General features: G+C 41.2%; 3 protein-coding genes across 3 annotated transcripts; 2 read left to right on the top strand and 1 right to left on the bottom strand.

Moving 5' to 3' along the window:
• Positions 4,553-10,360, top strand: LOC8066945. Its single transcript, XM_021446130.1, has 3 exons — positions 4,553-6,280; positions 6,398-7,326; positions 9,991-10,360. Exons 1-3 carry the CDS (start codon positions 4,952-4,954, stop codon positions 10,142-10,144), a joined length of 2,412 nt encoding a protein of 803 aa, XP_021301805.1. The 5' UTR covers positions 4,553-4,951; the 3' UTR covers positions 10,145-10,360.
• On the top strand, positions 15,515-17,320 carry LOC8074868. The gene is made up of 2 exons (XM_002442739.2): positions 15,515-16,146; positions 16,853-17,320. Exons 1-2 carry the CDS (start codon positions 15,997-15,999, stop codon positions 16,967-16,969), a joined length of 267 nt encoding a protein of 88 aa, XP_002442784.1. The 5' UTR covers positions 15,515-15,996; the 3' UTR covers positions 16,970-17,320.
• Positions 21,630-24,884, bottom strand: LOC8074867 (CBL-interacting protein kinase 15). Its single transcript, XM_002441770.2, has 2 exons — positions 24,595-24,884; positions 21,630-23,517 (listed from the first exon to the last, which is right to left on the bottom strand). Exon 2 carries the CDS (start codon positions 23,221-23,223, stop codon positions 21,886-21,888), a length of 1,338 nt encoding a protein of 445 aa, XP_002441815.1. The 5' UTR covers positions 23,224-23,517; positions 24,595-24,884; the 3' UTR covers positions 21,630-21,885.

Here is a 26,536-nt window from a genome sequence, read left to right as displayed (position 1 = left end):
ACGACATACAAAATGCAAGACATGGCTTTGAGCTCATATTTAGGCTTACCCGCAACGCATCGCTGTGGTAAGCAATATTAAGACCTTATTTTGTTCTTAAAAAAAATCTAGAAATAGTTCCTTATATTTATGGATGGAGTGAGTAAGCTTAAAAATCAAAGACGATGTGAGAGAACATAAAACCCACTTATAATTTTAATCGTGTCTTAGAAATTTCCATAACCCATACAAAATTATATCATTAGATGTAACTAATAAAAATCATTTACCAAAGATTTGCCCGATGAAAAAAACAGAGAGAGAAAGGTTCTCCAAAACACAGGCTTAGCTATGTGCGCCATGGCTGATAATAAAACACATGCTATCTAGTCATGGTTTTCTCGTGACTATTCATGAGCTTCTCCCCATCTTCATAAAGGATTATTTTTACCCTTCCTTGTGGAAGTCACTTAGTATATATATGCTTATACCCTTCTTTTCAGATGGACTTAATTGATGAACCTCGTTAAGAAGCGAATAAAAAGCTTTTTTTTCCTAAGCTAACAAGAAACTTTTTGTCAAAATATAAACTGACATTATGTGCACCGTATCTACTAGACAAGGTGTTACTTGACTACTTTTGCCATTACAGCGTTCACAGCCTCTAAGTGAAACTTCCGTTCGTAGCATCATGTATTCGTATCACACCGATATTCACAAATAACTCTTCTAAGCTTTTCAGTAAGTCTAGGTTAAATTTTGTAGTGGAAAAAACCGGTTAATGGTGATAAGCACAAGGGCTTATGAAAGTCAAGGTATTCTTGTACTATAATCATGTTAAGTTGTTAACACTGAAATTTGTATTAATTTGTATTTCTTTGTTTTTGCATTTTCTCGAGATCAATTAGATTTAACTGAAATCTTATTAGGAAAGTGAACCAAAAATCTTTTCTAACAACAGTGTTCTTACAAAGCACAAATTGTCAATGCTGCCGCACCGCCGAGGCCAGATGTTATTGTGGCAAACATGCATGACTTATATGTAAAACTCATCGTTTTCTATTTAAACTACGTCATATAGAAGTGTTATAACTCTTTATGCTTATCAGTAGTCCAAGTTACAGCTTTTAATTGCAAACCGATTAGTGAAGAACTAGAGATAAACACAAGAGTTGCCATAAAAGAAAAGAAAAAAGAAAACTTTCTCTAACATTTTTTTTCACAAAACATAAACTGCCATTGCATGCGCCACATTTGCTAGACTAGGTGTTATCTTGGCAAACATGCATGACTTATACGTGAAAATCATCATTTTCTACTTTAAATTAGCATAAGTTCAAAGTTCTATAACTCGTTATGCTTATCGTAGTGAGCTGAAGTTTTTAATCACAAACCGGTTAGTGGAGATAAACATCAGAGTTGCCATGATAAAGAACGAAGAACCTAACAACTTTTTTTTTTGCAAAAACACAAAATGTCATTGTGTGTGTCATATCTGTTAGACTAGGCTTTATCTTGACAAACGTGCACGACTTATATGTGAAACTTACTGCTTTCTACTTTAAATTACATTACGCACAGATTATATACTGCAAACCGGTTAGTGGAGATAAACACAAGAGTTTCCGTGGCATAAGCAAAAGATTGAATTTTTTTTCTAACAACATTTTTGTAAACACACAGCAAGGTGCGCCACATCCGCTAGATGAGGCAAACGTGTGTGTGGTGCACACAATGGCAAACGTGTGTGACGTTATCTTGGCAAACGTACATGACTTATATGTAAAAATCATCATTTTCTACTTTAAATTACGTCACACACAAGTTCTATATCTCTTTAAATTATGCTTATGGGTAGTCTAAATTATCTTTAAATAAAAAACTGGCTAGATAAACGTAAGAACTGTCATGACAAGAAAAAACTAAAAATGGAAGCTTTTCTTAACAACAACTTTTTTTCGCAAAATACAAACTTCCATTTGTGGGGGCCCCACCTGCAACGCATGAGAGTATTTTACAAGACAAATCTTTTAAGTCTAGTTAGTCTATGATTGAACATTATTTGTCAAATAAAACGAAATGCTATAATATATGTTAAATTTTAACACTCCTAACTAAACACCCCCTAAACCTGAAACCTAACAATTTCTCCTTAAATTATGTCATGCACAAGTATTCTATTTTTTCATGCTTATCAGTAGTCTAAATTAATTTTTTAATGAAAATCGGTTAGTGGAGATAAGTCATAAGTGTGAGAGTTGCCATAACATAAGAAAAAAAATGAAAACTTTTCCTAACAACAGCCTTTTCGCAAAAACACAAATTGCCATTGCGTGAGCCACACTTATTAGATTGCGCATTATCTTAGCAAACATGCACGATTTATATGTGAATTGTGAAACTCATTATTTTCTACTTTAAGTTACGTCATGCAAGTTTATATTTATACTCATTGTAGTCTAAATTAATATCCTAATCGTAAACTGGTTAGTGGAGATAAATATAAGAGTTGCCATGACAAGAAAAAAAACCGAAAGCTTTTCTTAACACCAACTTTTTTTGCAAAATACAAACTACAATTGTGTGTGCCACACGTGCTAGATGAGGCATTATCTTAACAAATGCACATGACTTATACGTGAAATTCATTATTTTCTACTTTAAAATATGTCACACATAAGTTTCATATCTGTTCATGTTTATTGATAGTCTAAATTAATATTTTTATTCGCAAATCTTTTAGTGAAAATATATAAACCACTATTTGCGTGTTCCACACATGTTAGATGAGCCATTAACTTGAGAAACATGCACGGCTTATATATGAAATTTATTATTTTCTACGTTGACTTACGTTATGCATAGTTTTTTTTATCTATTTATGTTTAGCGATAGTCTAAATTAATGTTTTTATTTGCAAACCGGTTAGTGAAGATATATAAACTGCCTTGGCGTGCACCAACCACATGTTATATGAGCTATTAACTTGACAAACATGCACGACTTATATGTGAAATGTGAAACTCATTATTTTCTACTTTAAGTTACGTCATGCAAGTTTATATTTATACTCATCGATAGTCTAAATTAATATTCTAATCATAAACTGGTTAGTGGAGATAAATATAAGAGTTGCCATGCCAAGAAAAAAACCGAAAGCTTTTCTTAACACCAACTTTTTTGCAAAATACAAACTACAATTGTGTGTGCCAGACGTGCTAGATGAGGCATTATCTTAACAAAAGTGCATGGCTTATATGTGAAGTTTCATTATTTTGTACTTTAAGTCACGCATAAGTTTTATATCAGTTTATGTTTATTAATAGTCTAAATTAATGTTCTTATTCACAAACCAGTGAGTGAAGATATATAAACCATCATTGCGTGTACTACACATGTTAGATGAGACATTATCTTGACAAATGCACACCGCCTATTATGTGAAATTCATTATTTTCTACTGTAAAATATGCCACACATAAGTTTTATATCTTTTTATGTTTATTGATAATCTAAATTAACGGTTTTATTCTCAAATCAGTTAGTGAGGATGTATAAACCGCCATTACGTGTGCCACACATGCTAGATGAGGCATTTATCTTAACAAATGCACACAACTTATACGTGAAATTCATTATTTTCTACTTTAAAATATGTCACGCATAAGTTTCATATCTGTTCATGTTTATTGATAGTCTAAATTAATGTTTTTATTTGCAAATCTGTTAGTGAAAATATATAAACCACTATTTGCGTGTTCCACACATGTTAGACGAGCCATTAACTTGACAAACGTGCACGACTTATATATGAAACTTATTATTTTCTACTTTGACTTACGTCATTATAATATATCTATTTATGTTTAGCCATAGTCTAAATTAATGTTTTTATTCGCAAACCGGTTAGTGAAGATATATAAACTGCCTTAGCGTGCGCCAACCACATGTTAGATGAGCCATTAACTTGACAAACGTGCACGACTTATATGTGAGATTCATTATTTTCTACTTTGACTTACATCATGCATGATTTTTATAACTGTTTATATTTAGCAATAGTCTAAATTAATGTTTTATTCACAAACCGGTTAGTGAAGATATATAAACCGCCTTGGCGTACGCCACACATATGCTAGATGAGGCATTACTATCTTGACAAACACACATGACTTATATGTAAAATTCATTATTTTCTACTTTGAATTATGTCAGGAAATTTTATATCCGTTTATGTTTATCGATAGTCTAACTTAATGTTTGCATTTGCAAAACGGTTAGTGAAGATATATAAACCGCCCTTACGTGCGCCACAGATGCTAATAAACATGCATGACTTATATGTGAAATTCATTATTTCCTGCTTTAAATTACGTCACGCATAAAGCTTATTATATTTAGTGATAGTCTAAATTAATATTTTTAATCACAAACTGACTAGTGAAGATATATAAACATGAGAGTTTTTTGTAAAGGAAAAAAAATGAAAGCCTTTTCATTTCATTTAGATTAGACACAAATGGAAGATAGTGGATGAAGCGTTATCTGGTTTCTCACCCTGCAGAATTTCTTCGTCTCCCTTCCTTGTCCACCTACGTAGAGAGAGAGAAAAAAAATTCAAGCAGGCAATCGCAATCCAAAAAGGAAAAGGGATTGAAAAGCTAGGGTTTTCGCCATGGCCATCGCCCACCTCGAGCTCTCCTCCCTCGAATCCACCCTTCCCACGCTCTCCTAGCTCCCGCATCTGGCATCTCCACAAAAAGCAGCCGCCTTTGGTTCCCCTCCCCCGGCCCCCCGCTGCCTCGCCCCCATTCGAGGGTTTCCCCTCCTTCCCCCTCCCCCCAAATCGAATCGCAGCATTACCGACCGAGCAAGCAACCCACCCCACCCACCCGCCTTCAAGGGTTGGAGCCGACCGACGGCGCTGGCGATCCAGCAGGGCGTGAGGGCGGCGGAGGCGGGCGGATAATCAATGTGTACGCTGTGCGCCGTGCAGCGCTGGTCGCGGCGCGTCGCCACCATGCTCCCGTGGCTCGTCGTCCCGCTCATCGTCATCTGGGCCGCCACCCAGCTGCTCCTCCCGGCCGCCTACCGCTTCGAGGTCACCTCCCCGCGCCTCGCCTGCGTCTCCGTCCTCCTCCTCACCCTCTTCTGGTACGAGATCCTCCTCCCGCGACTCTCCCTCTGGCGCGCCCGCCGCTCCGCGCGCCTCCGCGAGGAGCGCCGCGCCCACGCCCTCGAGCTCCACAAGCTCCGCAAGACCGCAACCCGGCGCTGCCGCAACTGCAGCAACCCGTACAAGGACCAGAACCCCGGCGGCGGTAAGTTCATGTGCTCTTACTGCGGCCATGTCTCTAAGCGCCCCGTGCTAGACCTCAATTCAGCCGGGAAGGCCCCCACCGGATGGCCTTGTGCTCAGGATTGTGGATATTGGCTGGACCTGCGCTGCTCCTCCAGCAACAACACCTCCTTCTTGGGATTCCTGTGGCGCTTGCTTTCGTCCTTTTGCTCGGCAGCAACGAGGTGGTTATTGAGGAATATATTCAGATTTACATCCTCAGGGGATGGTGAGGGCTTGAGCATAGATGGTAAAAGGTTGGCAAAGAGAGGAGAGAATGGAGGAAAAGCCGAGGAGAGCAGGACCGAGAAGGCGAGAAGGAAGGCGGAGGAGAAGAGACTGGCAAGGCTGGAGAGGGAAATGCTGGAGGAGGAGGAAAGGAAGCAGCGAGAGGAGATGGCTAAGCTAGTAGAGGAACGCAGGAAGCTGAGGGATGAAAAGGCAGAGGCCAAGGAGTGGTCAAAAAGCGCTACCCCTGTTGGGGAGAAGGATGCTAGGAAGGAGGCTGAGAAGCGGCGTCAGGAGAGGAAGAAGAAAGAGGACAAGGGGTCAAGCAAGAGCAATTCAGATTGCGAGGACATTGATAGAAGATTGGGCCGAGAAGGCGATAGGAAGCGAGACTCTGACAGAAAGAGTGACTTGGACAGGCGTGAGGGTTACAAAGCTCACCACATTGATTCTAACAATCACAGTAATAAAACAGGGGAGAGCAGATCGAAATACTTTGGCCGTATGACAGGTGGTTTTTTATCTTCTTCAAGAGGGTTTGGCGGTGGTTCCTTCTTTGGCAGAACTGCTCAGGCCCCTGCCCCTCAAGCTAGCAAGGTTAGTAGACCTGTAGTTCCTGCAACTGACCAGGGTAATGCAATCAAAAGAGATGTCCAGCATGCAGCCACACAAGCTACAGGCAAATCTGCTACAGCTGGAGAAACTAGAAATGCATGGACTAATTTTAATCGACCTGTGAGTAACAAGGGCATTGCTATTTTATTGTAAATTCTTGTTATTCGAACCAATTGCATTAGTTATTTTTTTTACCCTGAATTTCCATCTTAAATCTTCCAATTATGCTATATGCAGGTTAGTCCAAATGTGCAGCCACACCCTACTGGCCTTAAAAAGTCATGGCATCAGCTGTTTAGTCGTTCAGCATCAGTGTCCCCTTGTCCTGATGTTACAACTTCAGTTCATGATATGATTCGGAAGCCAGAACCAAATGGAGCTCAAATAAACAATGCTCATACATTTCTCTCTCAGTATCCTCCTCTGGACTACAAGCCAAGTTCAAGCCAGTCCATGCAATTTCCAGGTTTTCCACCACTTAATGTAGCACCTCCCAGTAACCCACTACCTCATTTTCCTGCTGGACATATGCCCTTCTATGATGATGCGGAATCAACACTGCTTGAAGAACCAGAGCAATTTGAGGACCCATGCTATGATCCAGATGCAATTGCATTACTTGGGCCAGTTTCAGAATCTCTAGATAACTTCCCTCCGGACTTCGATTGTGGCTTCCTTTCAAGTGACATTATTAAAGAATCACATGGGAGGCCTTCACCAATTGAGTCTCCTCTCTCAAGATCTCGTACGGCTGAAGAAAAGCCTATCAAACCCCCGCACTCATCAATTGCACCTGGTGGTTCCATACTGCCTGAGACTAGCAGTGAACAAGGCACATGGCAAATGTGGAGCACACCATTGGTTCAGGAAAGTTTAGGTCTTCAAGGTCCTCAGAGTCAGTGGCTTCGGCAAAACACAAATCAATTCAACCATAGTGCCAACCTTTTCAGCAGCGGAGGTGGAGCAATAAGTTCCCTGGGTACTGGTTTGAATGACAGTGATCCATGGATGCAGAAAGCACCTTTCCAGCAATTGCCACCTGATACACCAAGCCTGTTCCTTTCACATGAAATGCCAGGAAAATTACACAACGACTTGGTTTTTGGGTCTCCAAACAAATCAGCCCGCGAACACCCCTTTGGGCCGCCTGGTTATTTGTGGCCCAAGTAAGTACTTTCTGGTGTCCTTTTTCATTTCAGTTGATTTTCTGCCACAAAGGTTACATCACTGCTGATGATCTTATACTGTTAACTTCGGCTAGAATTTTGGTATAATAACTCATTAGAGAATAGTGTTGTCTTTCCCCCAGATGCAATGCTTGTTTCGTGCTGTCATTCAGGTTTTCCACTTTACCTTAGGTCCATGTATCGATGCATTTAAGCACCAGAGTATTAGCAGATTTTTATGATAATTATTCAATGTTGTCTGCATGAATTTGTGTATACATAGTTGTGTGAAATCTTCATGTCTAATCGTGGAGTACTACTTATTTCAAACAAGGAATTTATGTATATAGAAATGAGAGACTATTGAAAAGCAAAGTATAACTGAGTGTTAACTGATACTCATATTATTGAACCCATGTGAATGTGTGAGTTTGGATGATCCTTTTTTCTTTGAAAATTTAAAGGTGTCATGCTCTTTATTTTCCAATCACTAGGTGGAAGTTTATCATGTATTTTGTTTATAAGAAGTACATGCAGTTCGGGTTCTTCTAGGTTTTAGCATATGTTTCATGAATCAGTCAAATCAATTTTGGTGTTTAAAGTTGCTACTAAAAAGTGTCTGACTATATACTGGGCGCTACCATCCTGCTTGCACCTAATTGCCATGCAGTCTATCCAAGCATCTGCTTAACCATGACTAGGGTCCAGACGCCACCTGCTTTATGCCTAGCACCTGAAGCTTTTTAGAACACTTAAACTGCAGATATGTGTTTATGATATTTCTCACTTTCATGGATCGTTTTTCCTTGATGTATGGACATATGGTATTAACAATTCTACACTGCAGTTGAATTAACAAACTGCCATCATGAATATTGAATAATTAGCTAGCTAGGATTGTGTCTGAGCTGGTTGAATAATTTGGTCCACTGGTTGTGATTACTGCACATAAACACAATTACACTAAATCTAGTCAGCCAAGATTTTTGTTGCAACAATGGCATTGTTAACATTGAGTTGGCTACAGTTTGTTTCAGGCCTGCTAGAAATTTTGTGGTAAGCATTTTTTTTTGTTAAGCTAATTCAGAGGCACATTCATTGCTCAAATGCTCAGTCTAAATTGATTAGTAAGAAGGGTAGGCAGATGGTTAATTGTCATCATGAACTCTTGGATTGTTAGCTAAGGTTCTGCCCCTGGTCATAATGTTGTGTTCTTCTAAAATTATATGTAGCTGTTGAACCATAATGTTCAATGCATTATTCAGATTCTAATGGTCTTGTCAGGATTTGTTTTTGAATAGTGACATTTGTTTTTCAATGGCTTGGGGTACTGAAGTAGTGAACTGTTGTGTTTACAATGAGAAGCAGACTGAATGCATTATTTAATGATAGGACGTACCCTGCAACACCATAGCCTTCTACATTCATATCTTTCGTTGGCTGTGTTGGGTTAGTGTATTTTAATGTTGTGGGCTTTGCGAAAAATTAGGGGCTAGAATTAGGTTGTGAAAAATTAGATCTCACTGCAGGCTAAGCTGTTTTGTTGCAGAAAATTTGTTGAGTTATGTATTAGTTGATGGGCTGCTTCTCTTGGGAAAAATCCAAGCCAGAATTAGATTGTTATAAATTAGATCTCGCTGCAGGCTAAGCTGTTCTGTTGCAGACAATTTGTTATGTATTGGTTGATAGCAAGTGTTTTTTAGTTTAAATTTTTTGTCTATAGTAAGATCGGGATGGTCTTGTCTCTTGTGTGATTGTGGCCATGAAGACATGATAAATTAATAATATGAGCTTTAGATTGAATGAAACTCAGTTGACTCCAAGTCCAAAATGGAGAATTAAATATTGTCCTGTGGATTATGCAGTGCCACAATCCTTGAACATATGGTTTTATTTATGGGGAACTACTGTTCTATATTTTGCCAAGGTTTAATGTTCTTATAGAAATATTCACTAGTGATGAACTGATGATTGGTGACTGCATCCTGTTTGACCTTGTTGTTAATGAGGCTTATTATAGCGTGTCAGCTCAATCTGTTTCTTCATTAGGCATGCAGTGGAAAATGTTTTCTAAGGTGGTAACTGTTAGCTTGTTTGTTAGTGTTTTTTGTTTGTTTGTTTGCATGGGTAGGGCAGTTCCCCTTTGATGCTTAAAGATGTAAAGGTCTCATTTGCATGTTTTGTGCAAGGTGCTAGATAGCTTGCTTGTTTTTTTGAGTTTGGACTCAGTCTATCAGTGTTTGAATTTTCTTGTTTTGAGTTTATGGCTTGGCTCACACCACAGAACCTGTTAGCTTGAAGTTGAGGATATATGACCTGCATGACACTGTGTGCGTCTGGTATCTTTACTTAATACCATGTGTGTTGTGCCCTTTGGGTGTTATGGTGGGCTACTGTGCAATTTCACTAGACATTGTAGGTGGAAAACTATGAAAATCAATTGTGAGACAGGCTTTTTTGAAGGCAAGAGAAAGTATTCGAACTTATGTACTCGATGTAGATTTTTCTTTTTCTCCTCCTTTTCTTTCTGTGATAGAAGATGAAGATCCATAAACAATCCATATGTTATAATTTGAACTCATGTTTATTTTTTCTTTTACTATTGTTGATTGATAAAAGCGAAAACGCCGGAGCTCATGACTATTGGTATTATTGTTTATGCAGGGAGGAACTGGCGCTGAATGGAGCTCAGGAAGGTGGCGGTGGGCATATCCTGTCGCCGTCCGGCGCACATGTTGGCGGTGGTGTTGGCTTATTTTCTTCAACAAGTCCTGATGTACAGTCACTGTGGTCATTCAATGAAAAAGAGACAGCATAGAACGAACAGACTTTTATAATAGAAGGAAGGGGGAAAAAAAATTGTGGAGCCAAGGTTTCCTTGCCTCCTCTCTTGTAGGGTTTACTACCGTCTTACCGAGGAGATAAGCTGGACTGTGTTCCTTGATGATGCAAAAAAAGATATGGGGTCGTCATTTTGTTTCCTAGCACTCACCCTTACCTGTTAACATGCGTCCTGATGTTTCTTTTTTCTTTTTTTTTTTTACCCTCTTGCGCATTTCAATCCTACTGACTTTGGCATTCATTGGAAAATGGGGGATATGGGTACTTGTCGCGCACAGGCAGGCAGTCACCAGCTGTGATTCTGGGTCGATTTTGGTTTTTATATCACCACTAACATCCATTCTTGTAAGTGGTGAGTAGTGGAGGAGGCAGGCGAGAGAGGTGGATGCTGAATGCTGTAGCATAAGAGAAGGGTTTATCATATCTTCTGGTTTTTGTGACTGGCAGAAGGAAGAGTTTATCATGCCATGGGAGAAGTGGTGCACACCCAGCTTGGTGCATGCTGTATGGTAATGTGTGACTATGCCTGGCCGGGAAGTGGTGCATGTGGAGCTGTGGTGGGTGCGGCCGGTGGCCATGCATGCTTAACCTGCAAGTGGTTCAGCCATCAGTCATTGGTGACTCACTGGTGTGCATCTACTGGCCACTAGCGACCACGCAGCTAAACCTGGCCCGGTACCTTGTTTGTGCCGGTGAAAACGTGCGTGCGCCAGTTTTATATGTTATCTGCACCCATTTTGACGAAGCCCATCCATTGGCTTTGCCATTGGTTGATGTATGTAGACTAAGGTGGTCATGTTTGGTTCTTCTTGGTAGCTAAACTTTAGTCACTTTAGTAGCTAAAGATCCAAACACACACATTGACTAAAAGAAGCTAAAATAGTTTAGTTCTATTAGTCACCCAAGAGTAGCTAAAATAATTTTAGCTAAATTTAGTAAAGGGAACCAAACAGGCCCTAAGTCTGTTCGATTGTTTAAAAAGTCAAAACTGAAAGTAAATATTGCTGGCTGACAGTACGATTTATAACCAAGCGAACGGAGCCATATGATGAAAGAAAGGAAGGGTCTATCCATCCATGTCGTGCTCGTGCTTGGCGGCTTGCAGGCAGCAGATTTTGCTGACTGACCTGCATGCTGCGTTGGACGCCGTGAGCTAGTGAAGCTAAACTACTTCCAGAACGGCAGAACAGGAGTAGAGTATCCTCTGGAGTTTGGTGCAGCTCCATCGCCGTCGCCGTCGCCGTCGAGTAGGGCGGCTGTTCATGTTATCCTGCTGCACTCCATGTCTCCACCACGGCCAGTGGTTTACCGGTCAAATCGATCAGCGGTTTTCCATTTATCAAAATACAATAATTATTTTCCTATGGTGGAGCTCCTAGTGGTGTCAAGTGGAGGCTCATGTCGAAGATCCAATCTAACCAAGGCCTTGTTTAGTTCTGAAAAAATTTCGGATTTCGCTACGGTAGCACTTTCGTTTTTATTTGACAAATATTGTCCAATCATGAACTAACTAGGATCAAAAGATTCGTCTCGTGATTTACAGACAAACTATGTAATTAGTTTTTGTTTTCGCCTATATTTAATGCTTCATGCATGTGTCGCAAAATTCGATGTGACGGAGAATCTTAAAAACTTTTTGGATTTTGGGGTGAACTAAACAAGGCCCAAGTTATAAGTAGTTAGAGGCCGGTCCGATCAAGCGTTGAGTTGAGTTGGCGCTTTTGTGGCGTGAGTTGAGTGGTGTGGGATGAGCGGTGCTCTCCTCAGTTGTGTGGTTTTAGGCACTTGCCTTCTTTTCTTTTTATTCGTCTAATAGAAATCACGGTTTTTGCCATCCTTTCGAAAAAAACTACTTCCTTTGTCCCTCTATATTTATTAGTCGTTGTAGCCTTGGACTCATTCACAAGAACATTTGCAAAACACTAAGCATTCCTATGTAGCTTCACCATTGAATGGACAAGTATTTGTGAGGGAAAAGGGATAAAGCTGCCTACCAGATAGGGAGATAGGCACTTGGTGCAGTATAGTGCAGCTACTTGTTGACCTGTATTAATAGATAACCACAGTTATTTTTTGGATGAGACTTTAGCGCTCCGATGATAGATATTGGCCAATTTGTTTCCGTGTTTTTCCTCGTTCGTGTGGCAATTCAACGAGATAAGCGGAATATTCTCGCCGGACACCCCACAAAAGGACACGACTCATAGGTCTATTCGCTTCAGCTTATTTGCCGAATATGTTAGTCATTCAGCAGCGGCTTTCTATCATAATAAATCAACAAACAGTGAATAAAAAAACACAATATTTTCAGTCATGACTTTTCAGATAAGCGAATAGGCTTAGTCACTCGCGACGTGGAGTTTGAAAAAAATAAATTGGAGCCCCAATTCCCAAAACTTAGCTGCGGAGCCACGTTCGCTCAATTGTGGCACGCGATTAAGCATCCTGGAAACAAACATGACCATTTAGGGACAGAGGGAATATACATATGTAGAAGTATCACATAATATGACAACATGTTATGAGATTCACTAAAGTTGTCAAGTGATCAGTGGTTCATGTAGTGACAGGTTTGGAACCACTCAAAATTGGATTCTTGGTGAGTATAATCGTGAATTTCATCCAAACTACTTGATTCTTTCTCAATTATTTAGAAACTAGGCGGTGAAAAGGAATCAGGGATTCAACTGGGAGCCGAGAATCATGTACTTGTCCTGCTCGGTCACCCCTTACCAAGACATGCGGGAGGCACGAGGTGGTGGTGGTGGTGGGGTCGGTGAGGAAGGTGGCCGTGGTGGCGCACCATGGCTAGGGAGGTAGGTGGTTTGTGAGGGAGCTCGAGGCGGAAGCCTCTAGAGAGCTAGGAGACCATGAAGCTATGAGGAGGGGCAACTTTTGAAGGAGACGAAGGGCGCAAGTTATTTTAGATTTAGGATTGCCAACGTAACTCTATTATTCATGCTACACATTCTTTATACTGTAGCTTATAAAGAAAATTTTGATTAGGTTGCAGTCAATTCTTATCTAAGCGGTTCCAAGCCAGGCCTAACTAAATTGGCTTTCAACAACTCATTGTGTGCAAACCTATTCCCTAATACAATCCACATAAAACGGGTAGAGCATGGTACAAAACTAGCTATTTAACCACACGAGTATATGAATTACTACTTAAGCATTGTTTGGATGCTATCGAATTCATCCTAGTCCACATGTGTTAGTATTGATTGGTGTGGAATTAGTTCAAATTATTTCACTCTACTTCACTCCAACACATGTTCAACGATGTGAATCCGACGACTAGCACCTCTCCTCCGTTGATCGAGGAGTGCTGTCTCCGACTTCTAGCACCTCTCCTCCGTTAGCTCGATCGTATCTTCAGCATTATTAAAATAATAAACCAAATAAATTTGCACATTATATATATATATATATATATATATATATATCTTGGATATGCTGGTGCATTTTCACCAACTTTTGTGGGCGTTGTTGTGTTCGTGTCGTACGTGTCTAATCGGATATGCCTGGAGGGCAAAGCAGTTGTTGGGGTTTGGTTGGGCTAGCACATGGGCTTACGCTCGCCCTCGCCCTGGGCACACTGTCTGGATGCATGGGATGAACCGCCACGCAAGCATGCCAGGACGACAGGTAGCTGTGCTTAATTTGCATGATTGATTGATTGTGTGCTCCATGTCTACTCTACTCTAGCTAATCACCAGAGTCGTTGACAACCACTTAATTGCTAGCACTAGCACTACTCCTGATTCATTGCATAGAATATGCTTGACTTGTGCCAACAACCGATAGGATAAACCAACCGCGCTGGATTGAAATGAAAAATATTGCTTAAGTTGCTGCACTTCTCGTTACATGGTACGCACCCCGCCGAATACATGTGTTGTCCTAAGTCTGACCAAATTTTAAGATAATAATAATATTTATGATACCCAATTAGTATTATTAAATACAGTATAATTTACATCTTTGTTATGATATAGATGTTAGTACTCTTCTCTATTTGTTTAGGAGCATTTGACTTAAGATAACTAAAATTCTCTTATATTTCAGGATATAAAGGGAGTGCTTCCTGCGCCTCTGAATAAATTAATCTCTAGAGTTATCTTAAGTCAAACTTATTTTCATATTCAGTCGAATTCATAGAAAAGAAAATAAATATTTATGACAAAACAAGCATATTATGAAAATATATTCTATACATGGCGTATCTGGATACTGATGGATGTCACAAGTCTTGGTGCTCTTTTCTCTATAAATTCGATTAGACTTAAGAACACTAGATTTAAGATAACTCTATCTAGGAATTGATTTACTCAAAAGAAATGGAAGGAATATTGAATTAAGTAGTTTTTGGTCAATCTTCTGCAAGCGCAATAACATATTGCTTAGGCGTGACAACGGACCACTTTGTTATGGTTTGACATTGACACGCATGACCCATAGGAGGAGGAAGCGTGGAAGTAGAAGTTGAGTCCCACTAACAGCTGAAACAGTCTTGAAGGGAAGAGAAGAAGTTACATGAAATGAAAAATGTTTGGGGTTATCTAGCAAAGATACTCTTGTAACATAATTTTCTTTCGTCTTAATTGAGCGGCAAAGCTACTGTCTTTGTTTTCAAAAAGAAAAAAAATCTAGCAAAGATACGGTTAAAGATAAAGTCCAATGGATTTTCTTTGATACATACACAAATTATCTTGTCGATTGGTGGACGAGGCGAAAGACATTCCGTTTAATTTATCCGCAATTAATTCCGCATCATTCCTACTCGACCTACGCAAGCACCGTAGCAAGAGTTGTAGTTGTAGTTTTTTTCCCTTTTCATATTTTAATTCTTGAACTCTAACTAATGCAACTATGCAAGAAATGAAAAACTTGCTTCATCAAGCTATTCAAACCGAATTATTTCCGCCCCTGCACATGTCTGAAATTTCATCTGCAGGAATTCGTCCGTGCCAAATCAAGTGTTCATTTCATCTTGAACTGGTTTGCAAATAAATCCCAGCATCACATCGTGCATACACACATGTTGACATGCATACACTGCCATACACGCCACAACATTTTTTTTTTTTATTTTTCCTGTTAAAAACGGAAAACGGCAAGCACACGCACGAACCGGGTCTCCGCCGCATGGCATCAGGGCCGTCGTCACGGTACGTGCCACTGACAGGTGGGCCCCGGAGGCGGAAGCCGTCAACCCACCGCGCTTTGACGTGGCCTCTGCGGCAGCCGTGGCAACTGGCAACTGACAAGTGGGCCCCGCCAACCTCTGCCAGCTTTTCCACAACCACCACCACAAAGGGGAAAGGAAAATAAATATAAATGGGGAACGCGCGGCGCGGCCGGCGTCTTCCTCCGCGGATCCATCCCTCCTCCTCCTCCTCCTCTTGCTGTCCTTGTGGCGAACAGGCGAAGGCAAGCAACAGCGCAGATCTCTCTCCCCTTCGCTCGTCCACCTCCGCGCCGCGCCTCGCCTCGCCTCGCCTTGCCATTTCGGAGCTTGGTTTCTTTCCCCTTTTGGTTTCGGTTGGATTTCAATTGTTAGTTTATTGGAGGGAAGAGAAGAAGTTGGGGGTGGGGAGAAGGCGTTAGGTGGGCGGCTGCGTGCTCCGCCTCGGGAGAAGGTCAAAAGAAATCCCCCACCACCAACCCAGCCCAGAATCCGCCATTGCTCTTCCTTTTCTCCTCCGTCCGTAGCCAAAGGCGCCGGCTTTCCTGACTCCGGTGGTTTCCCTCCACCCACGCCAGATTGATTGATTGATTGTTCGATTCCTTTTGTCGGGGGAGGAAGAGGAACACGAGTCCGGAGAGATGTGCCCGCTGCGGGTGATCCTCATCTTCCTCTCCGCCACCATCGCCGGCTTCTTCCTCATCAGGGGGCTCAACGCCGAGCCCGACCAGTTCGACGCCGACGCCGACGAGTCGGAAACCCCCCGGGCGCCCCTGCCTCTGCATTCCAAGGTAACCAATCAACGCCTCTTCTCCTCTCCTATCGCTGTGGGCTGTCGATCGCCCCCCCTCCGGCTCCGTCCTCCCCTATTCTTAGGCAGCTTCTTGCTGGCGCACAAGGGTAATACTCCTACTCCCTCCCTGCCACTCCAATTTGGAGCCAGCCACAATGAGCTGCCGGTCCATGGCCTTCAGTTTAGGGGATTTTGCAAACGTAGTATGCTTACTTGCTTAATCATAGTCTCGAGCTAATTTCAACGACTTCAGTTATCACTGCATACAGACATTCCATGGACGATAAGCTAGCCTTGGTCTTCTTCTTGCACAGTACTGTATTTCCTAATTAACATGGTTAAATTTACTCAATGTAACTATTGATTTGAGCACTGAGCAATCTACTTGGGTGGAACTTGTCAGCCATTGGGATTTGTGGGAGCCCACTCCCCATCCTCCCGCCTGAATTCAGCTAACCACCATTCTTTGTCATGTGCACATAGCTTTTGGATCTAGAGTCTGAGTTTATTTATTTACAATATCAGCTGCATAGAAACATGAGTCGAGATGGTCACTTGTTGTATTGTTTACTTGATTTTAATATTGAATCATCAGTCCATTGTCTCCCTTGTGTGCAAATTTCAAAGGCACAATATTATTGTTTCTTTAATAACAATTACATCAGAATCTGATTTTTTTTTTGTGTGTGTGTGTGCAAATCTAGGTTGGATCGGCTGTGAAAACAGGGTTCTGGACGATGGTGGACATGGCAAGTGGGCGGTACCTCTGGCGCACCCTTGTTGCCCAACCTGCGAAATCGGAATCCGATAAGGCCCGGTGACGAATGCTCAATTGTTCATAAATAAATTATCTCATCTCGCGGATGGAGTGCCACATAGGTGAAGACTGGTAGTCTGGTACAATCCTGTTGTTGTTACATATTGGTATAATGGTGTTGGTGTGTAATATGAGATGGTGGAAGATGTTACACGGGGATTATATATTAAAGTAACTTTGCAAAAAATTTCATGTGTTGAGCCTTGTGTTGTGTAAGACTGGAAGTGGGTGCTATGCTGGAAATGTGTACTTTGGCCATGAGATTTGGGTCAAGGTTTGCAGGTTTTGTCTTTCAACTAAACCCACGCTTAAATGTGGGACTTGAAATATAGAATACAAGTGAGTACCTGGAATATGGAAATTTCTGAAAATAAGATTTTTGGATTGCAATATGCTAGTTTGTTAAAGAAGCTTGTTGAATGCAAGTGTACCCTTGTTTTGTGAAACAATGTGTTGTCCATACCGTTGTTTGGAGGAAACGGTTTGGTTCTCCATTTTGTTACCATGCTTGTAAGTTCACTTGTTGGTTTTTGGTATTTGTGATTCTACTTGCATACGAACATCCTTTTTCATCCTTATTACATGCCTGTTTTTCGTTAAAAGATGATCTGGGATTTGTGTTTGGTACTCTGGTCTATAACTTCCAATGATGTGTACAGATGTTGGATAAATTTCTCGTGTATTTAACACATAGGGGTATAGATTTACAATCTGGATGCCGAGATGAAGAACAGCTTTCATCCACAGACGCAGAAATGTGGGTGCAAACATTGCAAAACTATACTGGAGAGTCTTGTTTGAGGCCTGAATGGCACCGGCCGCACAAGGAACCTTTGGCATCAGTATTGTGAAATGTCTGACTAGATGGCATCACTAAGCTCCTTGCCTCCTCGGAGCTGTAAAACACCATTTCCTGGTGCCTTGGCCTTAAGTTCTGAGCCTACTGTTACTGGTGCAGCCTGAAACGTCATTATTTCATTACTTGTGCATGTAGTGTGCTTCTTTCCTGGTGCAGAACCTGCTGGAATCTGAAAACTCCAGTGCCCATGATACTCTGGACAATGAAGCAAAATCTTAAGCGAATTGCTGTTATAGCTCAAGGTACTAGAATTTTAGGCAGAAACATTACCTTCAGGCTGGGTGAGCCGAACATCATGTTATTCCTCTTCCCTCAGACCAGAGGCGTCAAAGCATCTCAAGCTGGGTCATGTGCCCTGATCAGGTCAAACTTCTGAATGTTGTGTTGCTGTAATAACATGCTCCCTACTCAGCGATGATTTCAGTCAGCCTCTTCTGTTTGCATCGAAGATTTATAGGCTTCATGCAGTACTGCACAGTGCTGGAAGAGGATGATATAGTTTGGTTGCATCTCTTGCATGGTATCAGAAGTTCAGAACGCGTCTCATTCTCATCAGTTAGAAGCATCTAACTTGGAGAAGCTGTGGCTGTCAATCAACTCCAAGCAAAATTGGATCGGATCGGTTACATCTTGGTATTCAACGCATCAGAGCAGTACTGACTCTTGATGAGCTGTGATGGGTGAATTGGACTTGTACAACAGAATTTGTACAGCAAGTTTTGTCAGTCACAACGATGAGTCATGAGTGCAACATGTAGGTGCAATTCAGAGCAGAGCAGAGCAAGCATGAATTCCTCCCCCTCGAGTCTTGAAACCAATCGGATCATCGCTCTGAGGTTGCCGATGACCAGCGCTTCTACTTCTACCTGATGAGAAGATGCTGCCGCCACCAGCGATTTCAGAAGTCTCTGCTGCCTCCTTCCCTTTGAACTAGCTCCGTTTTTCATGTGGCCCAGATGGCCAGAAGCATCTCAAGTTGGGCTTGGATGGACCCAACTTCTGAAGATTGTGTTTCAGTAACATGCGTGTTGCAAGAGGATAATATTCAATTATTCTTTGGGTTGTATCTACAAGGACTGTTTGGATCCACCCAACTAAAGTTTAGCTAGCTAAAATTTCAAAGCTAAACTTTAGCTAGCTAAAAGTTCTCCCAACTAATAGACTCAGCTTAACTTTAGCTGGGCTATTTGAATCCTCCAGCTAATAGACTCAGCTTAACTTTAGCTAAAAGACCAGCTAAAGTTTAGTTGGTGGATCCAAATGGGTTTATAGTCGTTCTTATAGCTCAGAGAAATATCTCTATTAGCCAACGTGAGTATCACTTGCTGTATCGTATCTAATTGTTTGAAAAAGGAACTGTTTGATGGAAGATTACAGATCCATAGGTCCATACTATAGATCTCAAACTAGAGTTTGTGCATTGGAGGGTACAAGCTAAAGTTTTCATTTTCTTTTGCGAATCACAGTACAACACAGACACTCCATTTGTTCAAATACAATCACAAGCTAAGGCTTTCTATTTAACTATTACACACAAAACAAATTTTTTTTTGCTAGATTTCCAGTACAATGCAAAGATTACTCCCGGGAACTCCCACACCAATCATTATTCACCATCTATGCATATGCAATAAAATAATGTACACGAGAGCCAAGTAATCTACTCTATCAGCTGAGGATCGTTGCTCTGTGTTTTTTTCAATAAAACTTTTACTGTAGGGGCCTTGGTCCCTCCAGATTGCTCAAAAAAAAAAATAGTAGGAGTAATATCCTTTTTTTCTTTTTTTTTTTCCTCCGAAGGAGGTTTAGTAAGAAAAATTTCACCTCCACTTTGTAGTACACGTTTGCAAGCTGAGTATCATAGTCAGAGCTAAGCATATCCTCGTCACTGACAGAACCAACAGCTACAAATGATCCAGGATTCCAGGCCATTAAAGAAATCAACAAGTAAATTATTTGCATGTTGGAAACAGGCAAAAGATTTATGTCTAGCGTCAGCGTTTTGTCTCTTGTTTTTGGAGATGCTTTGCATCAGGCATCTATCATGCCATGGCACCCTCATCTTGGGCAAAATCATCTATGCTGGAGACTAGGAACCTAAAGAGTTTATCCCTTAATCATTCTACAACCTGGCATAACCGCTATTGGTCCGCTAGGACTAATCTGATTGGATCGACGTTTGACGTGCCAAATTACTAATGTTATCTCTTGGAAAGTACTTCTGGTGGTCGATTTAGGAATGTGAAAACTGAGCTGTTGGATCTATCCTGAATCCCGGATGATGGGGACAGTTTCTTTTTTAGAACAAGTGGACTAGTTAGTGGAGTTTAAATATTGCCTGAAGATTAAACATATCAACATGTGATGTATATTTCATCTTTTCATATATGTTCTTTTTGTGTGTAGCATATTACCTTGATTCCGTTGGTCCACTTCATCCTAAGTCTGCTAGTACCCATTAACCCCAGTTACTTTTTATGATTCCTCTCACTTGTGAAATGTTAGGCGGTGTTTGGACTGCTCCACAAACTCTGCTCCACAAACTCCACCATGGAGCAGCTCCACAAAAAACTAGAGTTTGTGGAGTACCTCTTTAGGTGCTCTCACAACTCCACCCTTTTTCCTCGAACTGAGTGCGTGCAGCTGAAACCGTTTGCTAAAAAACGTGGAGCGGAGCTGAAAAACGTGGAGCAGAGCAGTCCCAAACACCCCCTTAGTCTGGTAATAAGAAAATTGAGGTTCAAAGCACATCACTAAATGTCGGTAGGACCAAAAGGTTGATATTTATTTTTCTGAACAAACTCTAAACGAAGCATAAAGATCCTAATAAGCACAAGGTTCAGTGCTTTACATTTGGAATCAAGCAAACAGGAAAGAAGACATCTCAGCCTTACGTGATAGCACACCACATTTCGAATTATAGTACACTTTCAGATCTCCAAGTTCACCTGTGGTCAAATGCTGCAACGGCCATGCTATATGCAGGTGCTAAGGTGAAATAGTAGCCATTAGAATAGTACAGGAAAACTCACCCTGTTTTATGGGTCAACAACATTGTATTTCGTTTACCAAATGAAAAGATTTTCACAATGTCACTCAAGAACTCAGCTTCTCAGCAACTATTGCTCAGGAAAATATAATCTAATGCTTCAGATCATTACCATTCACCTGGTGCTCCACCAACACAAAAAAAAGAACATAGCTGCTAACAAACAAGACACGGACGAAGAACAGAATCACTCTAAGCTGAAAAATCCAACGAATTTTCGGAACAAAAACTATATGATACATCTAAAGCTCTTTTGCTGCTGATCATCTGCATGCAAGGCTCAGACTATGTCCTTCAGCCCTGGCCGGATGTCCTATCCCTACAGTTTCTGTCCCCGTGCATAGAAACTTTTAACTGCACTTCGCCGTGCATGTTTACCTGCTGTCAGTCGATCACTTTAACATATCCCCGCAGTTCCAACTGATACAGATGAGCCAAGAAAAAATAACAAGTAAACTGTTGAGAACAGGCAAGATTTATACGATCAGTGTTTCATCTCTTGCTTATGGAGATACATTGCATCCATCATGATACCTCGTCTTGGATAAAAGAATCTATGTTGGACACTATAGGAACCCAGAGTTTATTCCCTTAATCATGGTACAACTTGCTGGTATAATAAAAGCATCTATGTTAGAGACTATAGGAACCCAAAGAGTTTATTCCCTTAATCATGGTACAAACTTGCTGGTATAATCATGACTGGTTTACTGAAACTAATTTGATTACTAATGCATCTCATGGAAAGCTCGACTCTTTTTTTAAGGATCAACAACATTTAATTTCATTATTGATATTTACAGCCATTACAAAACTGGAACAATCTTCGGAATGTAACACAACAACTCAACAAAATATATATAGCCTAATGGTTCACATCAACACCATGCTCCTCCAATACATAAAAAGAATATAGCTGCTAAAAAAATAAGACATCAAATGTAGAACAGAATCACTCTGAGCTGAAAATCCAACGAATTTTCAGAACAAAATCTATGTGAGACATCCGAAGCTACTCCTGCTTTTGCTGCAGATCATCTCCATGCCAGGACCAGACAATGTCCTTCAGCCCTGGCCGGATGTCCTCTTCCAACAGTTTCTGGTACTCAACTGAATCACCACTTGTTTGTTTCATCTCAATGAGATGGTAGGATGCTGTAATCTCAAAGATCTCAGTGTCAAACTGAAGGACACCATTCCTCCCCTCCTTCCTCCCTTGAATCTTGATAATGCCATTCTCTTTCTTCCTTATCCTGAGATTCAGTGCTTTTGCAACCTCTTGAAGCTTTGAGATGATGGCCAAGGCAGGTTTATCTGAAGTGAACCTCGTCTCCTTTCTGCACTCCTTTTTGACAAATAGACCAGACAGGTCCAACCCGGTTGAGAATGAGATAATTTCAAAGGCATTTAGGTTTGTGGCAGCCAGGGGCTTCATATCTTCTTGAGCAATCTTCTTGCGCCTAGTAGCAAGCACTGGGTCAGAATTTGTGGTGGCATTCTCGCTAAGAATTTTCTCCTTTACTGCACGGATCTCCCCAGGACCCTTCCGGAACCAAGTAGACTCTTTTATCTTCTGAATTGAAATTCTTGTGCTCGGGTTGGGGTCCAGGATCTTGTACAACAGCTTCTTGAGTTTGTGTGAAAACCAACTTGGGCACCTGAAATCACCATGCTGTATCTTCCGATACATCTCCATCAAGTTTGGGCCCTGGAAAGGGAGATAACCAGCAGCAAGAACAAACAGGACAACACCACAAGACCAGATGTCTGATTTTGCACCATCATAGCCTATCTTGCTGATCACCTCTGGAGCTACATATGCCGGCGTTCCACAGGTAGTATGGAGCAACCCATCTTGCCTCTTTGACTCTGAAAGCGCGCTCAGTCCAAAATCCGACACCTTGAGGTTCTCATTCTCATCCAGCAGCAGGTTCTCAGGCTTCAAGTCCCGGTGATACACACCTCGGCTGTGGCAGTGATCCACTGCACTAATGAGCTGCTGGAAGTACTTGTGTGCAGCAGCCTCTGTGAGCTTGCCACTCTTGTCAATCTTGTCAAAGAGCTCTCCACCTTTCACATACTCCATGACAATATAGATCTTGTTTCTTGTCGCCATGACCTCATGAAGATGAACAATGTTCTTATGTTCCACTAACCTCATTGTTCTGATCTCACGCTTAATCTGCTCTGAAAGCCCGACCTTGAGCACTTTGTCCTTGTCCATCATCTTGATAGCAACGCTCTGGTTGGACTCAAGGTTCCTTCCATAGTGCACCTTGCCAAATGTGCCTTTCCCCAGCAACCTCCCCAGCTCATACCGCTCCATCAAAGTCTTCCCTCTGATCTCCATATCTTTATCTTGAGTTGTGTTGCCAATCAGGTGGACAGCAAAGATTTAGCCCTCCTCCCCCATGTCATGGTCCATGACGGTGAACAGCATTCTTATGGCTTGGTCGTGCCGGAGTCTGAAGGGTGTGGAGTTGATGCAGATGCAGGTGAGACGATCACTCACATGAAGAGACGAGCAGGCTAGCAGACCTTGCAGAGCAGCTAGGTCCTTGATGTTGCAGCAGAAATCTCTTCTATGAAAGCACATCTTTCAGCATCCCCTGAGGATTTAGCTTCTTGTTATGGATACAGTGATCTGCACAAAAGATAGGAAGCACTATTAGATTCTGCAATTGAGGACCACATGAAAAGCTAAATAGTTTTCTGTTAGCTACTGTAGTAAGAGCCGGATAACAACAAAATCAACCAAGTAAAGGCTTTACGGAAAATATAAAAAATGCTGACTGTGTATGTATATCAATATCATCAACAATACAGTATAAAAGTGTCAGGTAATAATGGAATAAGACAAGTTAGAAGAGTCCAACAAACGACACCATCATTCATTATTATAGAAGGCTTAAAGAAGGTAAAAGCAGGATCTAGGGAATCTGAATGCACTTTTTTTTTTCTGCAGAGTTATCACTGGCTATTTGGGCCCCAGAGAATGCTCTTCTGATTTCTAATAAGAATCCAAGCCACAGCACAGTAATAGTAGCAATAGTTGAAAGGAAATCTAAGGCAAAGGGCATAGTGCATCATGGCAACAACCACCAAGATGTAACTCTCTGCATTCAAACATTCACTCATTCTCATGCACAACAACATACTAGTTCAGAGGAAACTGAAACAAACAGCGACGGAAGGGGAAAAAAAAAATCCGCAGCCTATGTGGATAGAGGGAAGGGGCCATAAAAATTGGCCTTTCACAAACCTAACGCCTGGAAATATAAGGCTGCAGGGACATATATCCTGTGGGAATCCGACTGAAAGCACAGTTTGGCATCAAGACGAAATTGGAGAGGCACCGCGGGATGCAGACCAAGGAAAAGCCGCCTCCTTTTTTTTTTCCCTTTCTTTTAATCCTGAATCTAGGCACCACAGCTAACAAGGAGGCGCGAGGTTTCGTCGGACAATCGACGCCGTGCGCCCTTACACAACAGTGACACTACAGAAAAGAACCCTCAAACAGATCAACTGGAAACGCATGGTGGCGGCCGGCGGCGGGCATGAACACGAACTACTGAAACTCAGTTACACTACAGAAAAGAAACATCAAACAGATCAACTGGAAACGCACGGTGGCGGCCGGCGGCTGGCATGAACATGAACTAGGAATGAAACTGCAAGTATAGAAAGATACGGAGACAGAGGCATGGATTGGTTGTGTTACCTTGCGAGTTGCGACGCCACGAGGACGAGGAGGACGAGGACAGGAAAGCCAAAGCTTTGTGCGGGGGCGGAGGCTACACTTTTTTTTTTCTTTCTTTCTTTTTGGCCTCCGGAATGTATGGCCGTTGCCTGAGTTCCTCTGAGCTTGGGGGACTTGGGAGGGATGCGGCGACAATGAGAGGAGGAAGGAGCCTCCTCTTTATACAGGGAAGGGGAGTCAGGGGAAGCAGCAGGGTTCATCATAGGATTTGGCGATAATGACCCTGGCCGCTGCTGCGTTTGCTGCGCACCGCATCGCACGTCAGGTTCGCTCGGATATTCGCCGTGGCTGCGAGAAACTTGTCCTAGTCGGTACTACTCGGCACCTGGGCAACAGCTAGGCCCATCATGTCGCCATCCGGGTACTACACCACACAAGAGCCTTGGACCAACTCAAGCTAGCTACTACTAGTGCTAAACTAGTTCTCCTAATCAAAAGACAAAAAAAAAACTAGCCTAGGCCTTGTTTAGTTCACTCTAAAAAAACTAAAAACTTTTCAAGATTTATCGTCACATCGAATTTTGCAGCACATGCATGAAGCATTAAATATAAACGAAAGAAAAATTAATTGCACAGTTTATCAGTAAATCATGAGATGAATCTTTTAAATTTAGTTAGTCTAAGATTAGATAATATTTGTTAAATAAAAAACGAATGCTACAGTACATAAAACAAAAAAAAAATTCGAAATTAAACAAGGCCCTAGCCAAGCCAGTTTCGTTTGATTCTTCACCTGCAATCAAGGCAGTAGTTAAAAAGACTGTTTTTTCTTTTTTTCCCCCTCTCTGATGAAGGAGGTTTGGTTTCGGTTATTCAGATTAGGGGTGCTATTAACAGAGCAAAGATTGTTGGTCTGGTCGTCAGTCTCACGACCTCATCCTCGACTGCTGAGCTGTGCCTGTTCCATGTACTATCTTGGACCACTTGTCCTGTCCACCCATATGACTCATGTCCACGTGTGCTGGATCTCTTGCGATGGCCATTCAGTGATCTTGTTTGTAACCCTTCATTCTTGCAAGGCGTAATTGCTTCCAAAAAAAGAAAAAAATTGCAAGACGTTCTAACTTGTCTAGATACATAGCTTTTGTTACGTATCTACATATACATTATGTCTAGATGCATATAAAAAAAACTATGTACCTAACAAAAAAATCATAACGAACTTATAGTTCGAAACAGAGGGACTAGTAAGTATACTTGCCAATTGCCATCCTCTCTAATCATTTTTTTTGTAATTGCGGCTAAAGTACTCTTCCCACCCATTCTAAATTATAAGTTGTTCCGACTTTTTTAATACTTAAATTTTATTATATATCTAGGCATAATATCTAAATACCCTAGAAAAGTCAGATTGGCTTATAATTTAGGCCTTGTTTAGATCGAAAAAGTTTTTGGATTTTGACACTGTAGCACTTTCGTTTTTATTTGACAAACATTGTCCAATCATAGAGTAACTAGGCTTAAAAGATTCGTTTCGCGATTTACAGGTAAACTGTGCAATTAGTTATTCTTTTTTATTTATATTTAATGCTCCATGCGTGTGCCATAAGATTTGATGTGATGAGAAATCTTGTAAAGTTTTAGGTTCATCCCAAAAACCAAAAAATTTTCAAGATTCTCCGTCACATCGAATCTTGAGGCACATGCATGAAGCATTAAATATAGACGAAAACAAAAACTAATTGCACAGTTTGCATGTAAATCATGAGATGAATCTTTTGAGCCTAGTTAATCCATGATTGAATAATATTTGTCAAATAAAAACGAAAATGCTACAGTATCGAAATCCGAAATCTTTTCGGAACTAAACAAGGCCGAACGAAAGGAGAAAACATTTTAGTTTTTCACTGATTTTAATTACGTATGTACACATAGTCTACGTACTCCACCTAGGTATATAGAA

Source organism: Sorghum bicolor, chromosome 8 (assembly GCF_000003195.3).
Source record: "Sorghum bicolor cultivar BTx623 chromosome 8, Sorghum_bicolor_NCBIv3, whole genome shotgun sequence".
Classification (NCBI taxonomy): Eukaryota; Viridiplantae; Streptophyta; class Magnoliopsida; order Poales; family Poaceae; genus Sorghum; species Sorghum bicolor.
The sequence above is the reverse complement of the archived record's forward strand: the minus strand, read 5'-3'. Positions and strand labels throughout refer to the sequence as shown.

Excerpts from the sequence above, each read along its gene's own strand:
- LOC8066945 (XM_021446130.1), top strand. The coding sequence starts at position 4,952 with ATGTGTACGCTGTGCGCCGTGCAGCGCTGGTCGCGGCGCGTCGCCACC. Across the intron at positions 6,281-6,397 it reads GGACTAATTTTAATCGACCT|GTTAGTCCAAATGTGCAGCC; the intron begins GTGAGTAACAAG and ends TGCTATATGCAG. Across the intron at positions 7,327-9,990 it reads CCTGGTTATTTGTGGCCCAA|GGAGGAACTGGCGCTGAATG; the intron begins GTAAGTACTTTC and ends TTGTTTATGCAG.
- LOC8074868 (XM_002442739.2), top strand. The coding sequence starts at position 15,997 with ATGTGCCCGCTGCGGGTGATCCTCATCTTCCTCTCCGCCACCATCGCC. Across the intron at positions 16,147-16,852 it reads CCCTGCCTCTGCATTCCAAG|GTTGGATCGGCTGTGAAAAC; the intron begins GTAACCAATCAA and ends GTGCAAATCTAG.
- LOC8074867 (XM_002441770.2), bottom strand. The coding sequence starts at position 23,223 with ATGGAGATCAGAGGGAAGACTTTGATGGAGCGGTATGAGCTGGGGAGG.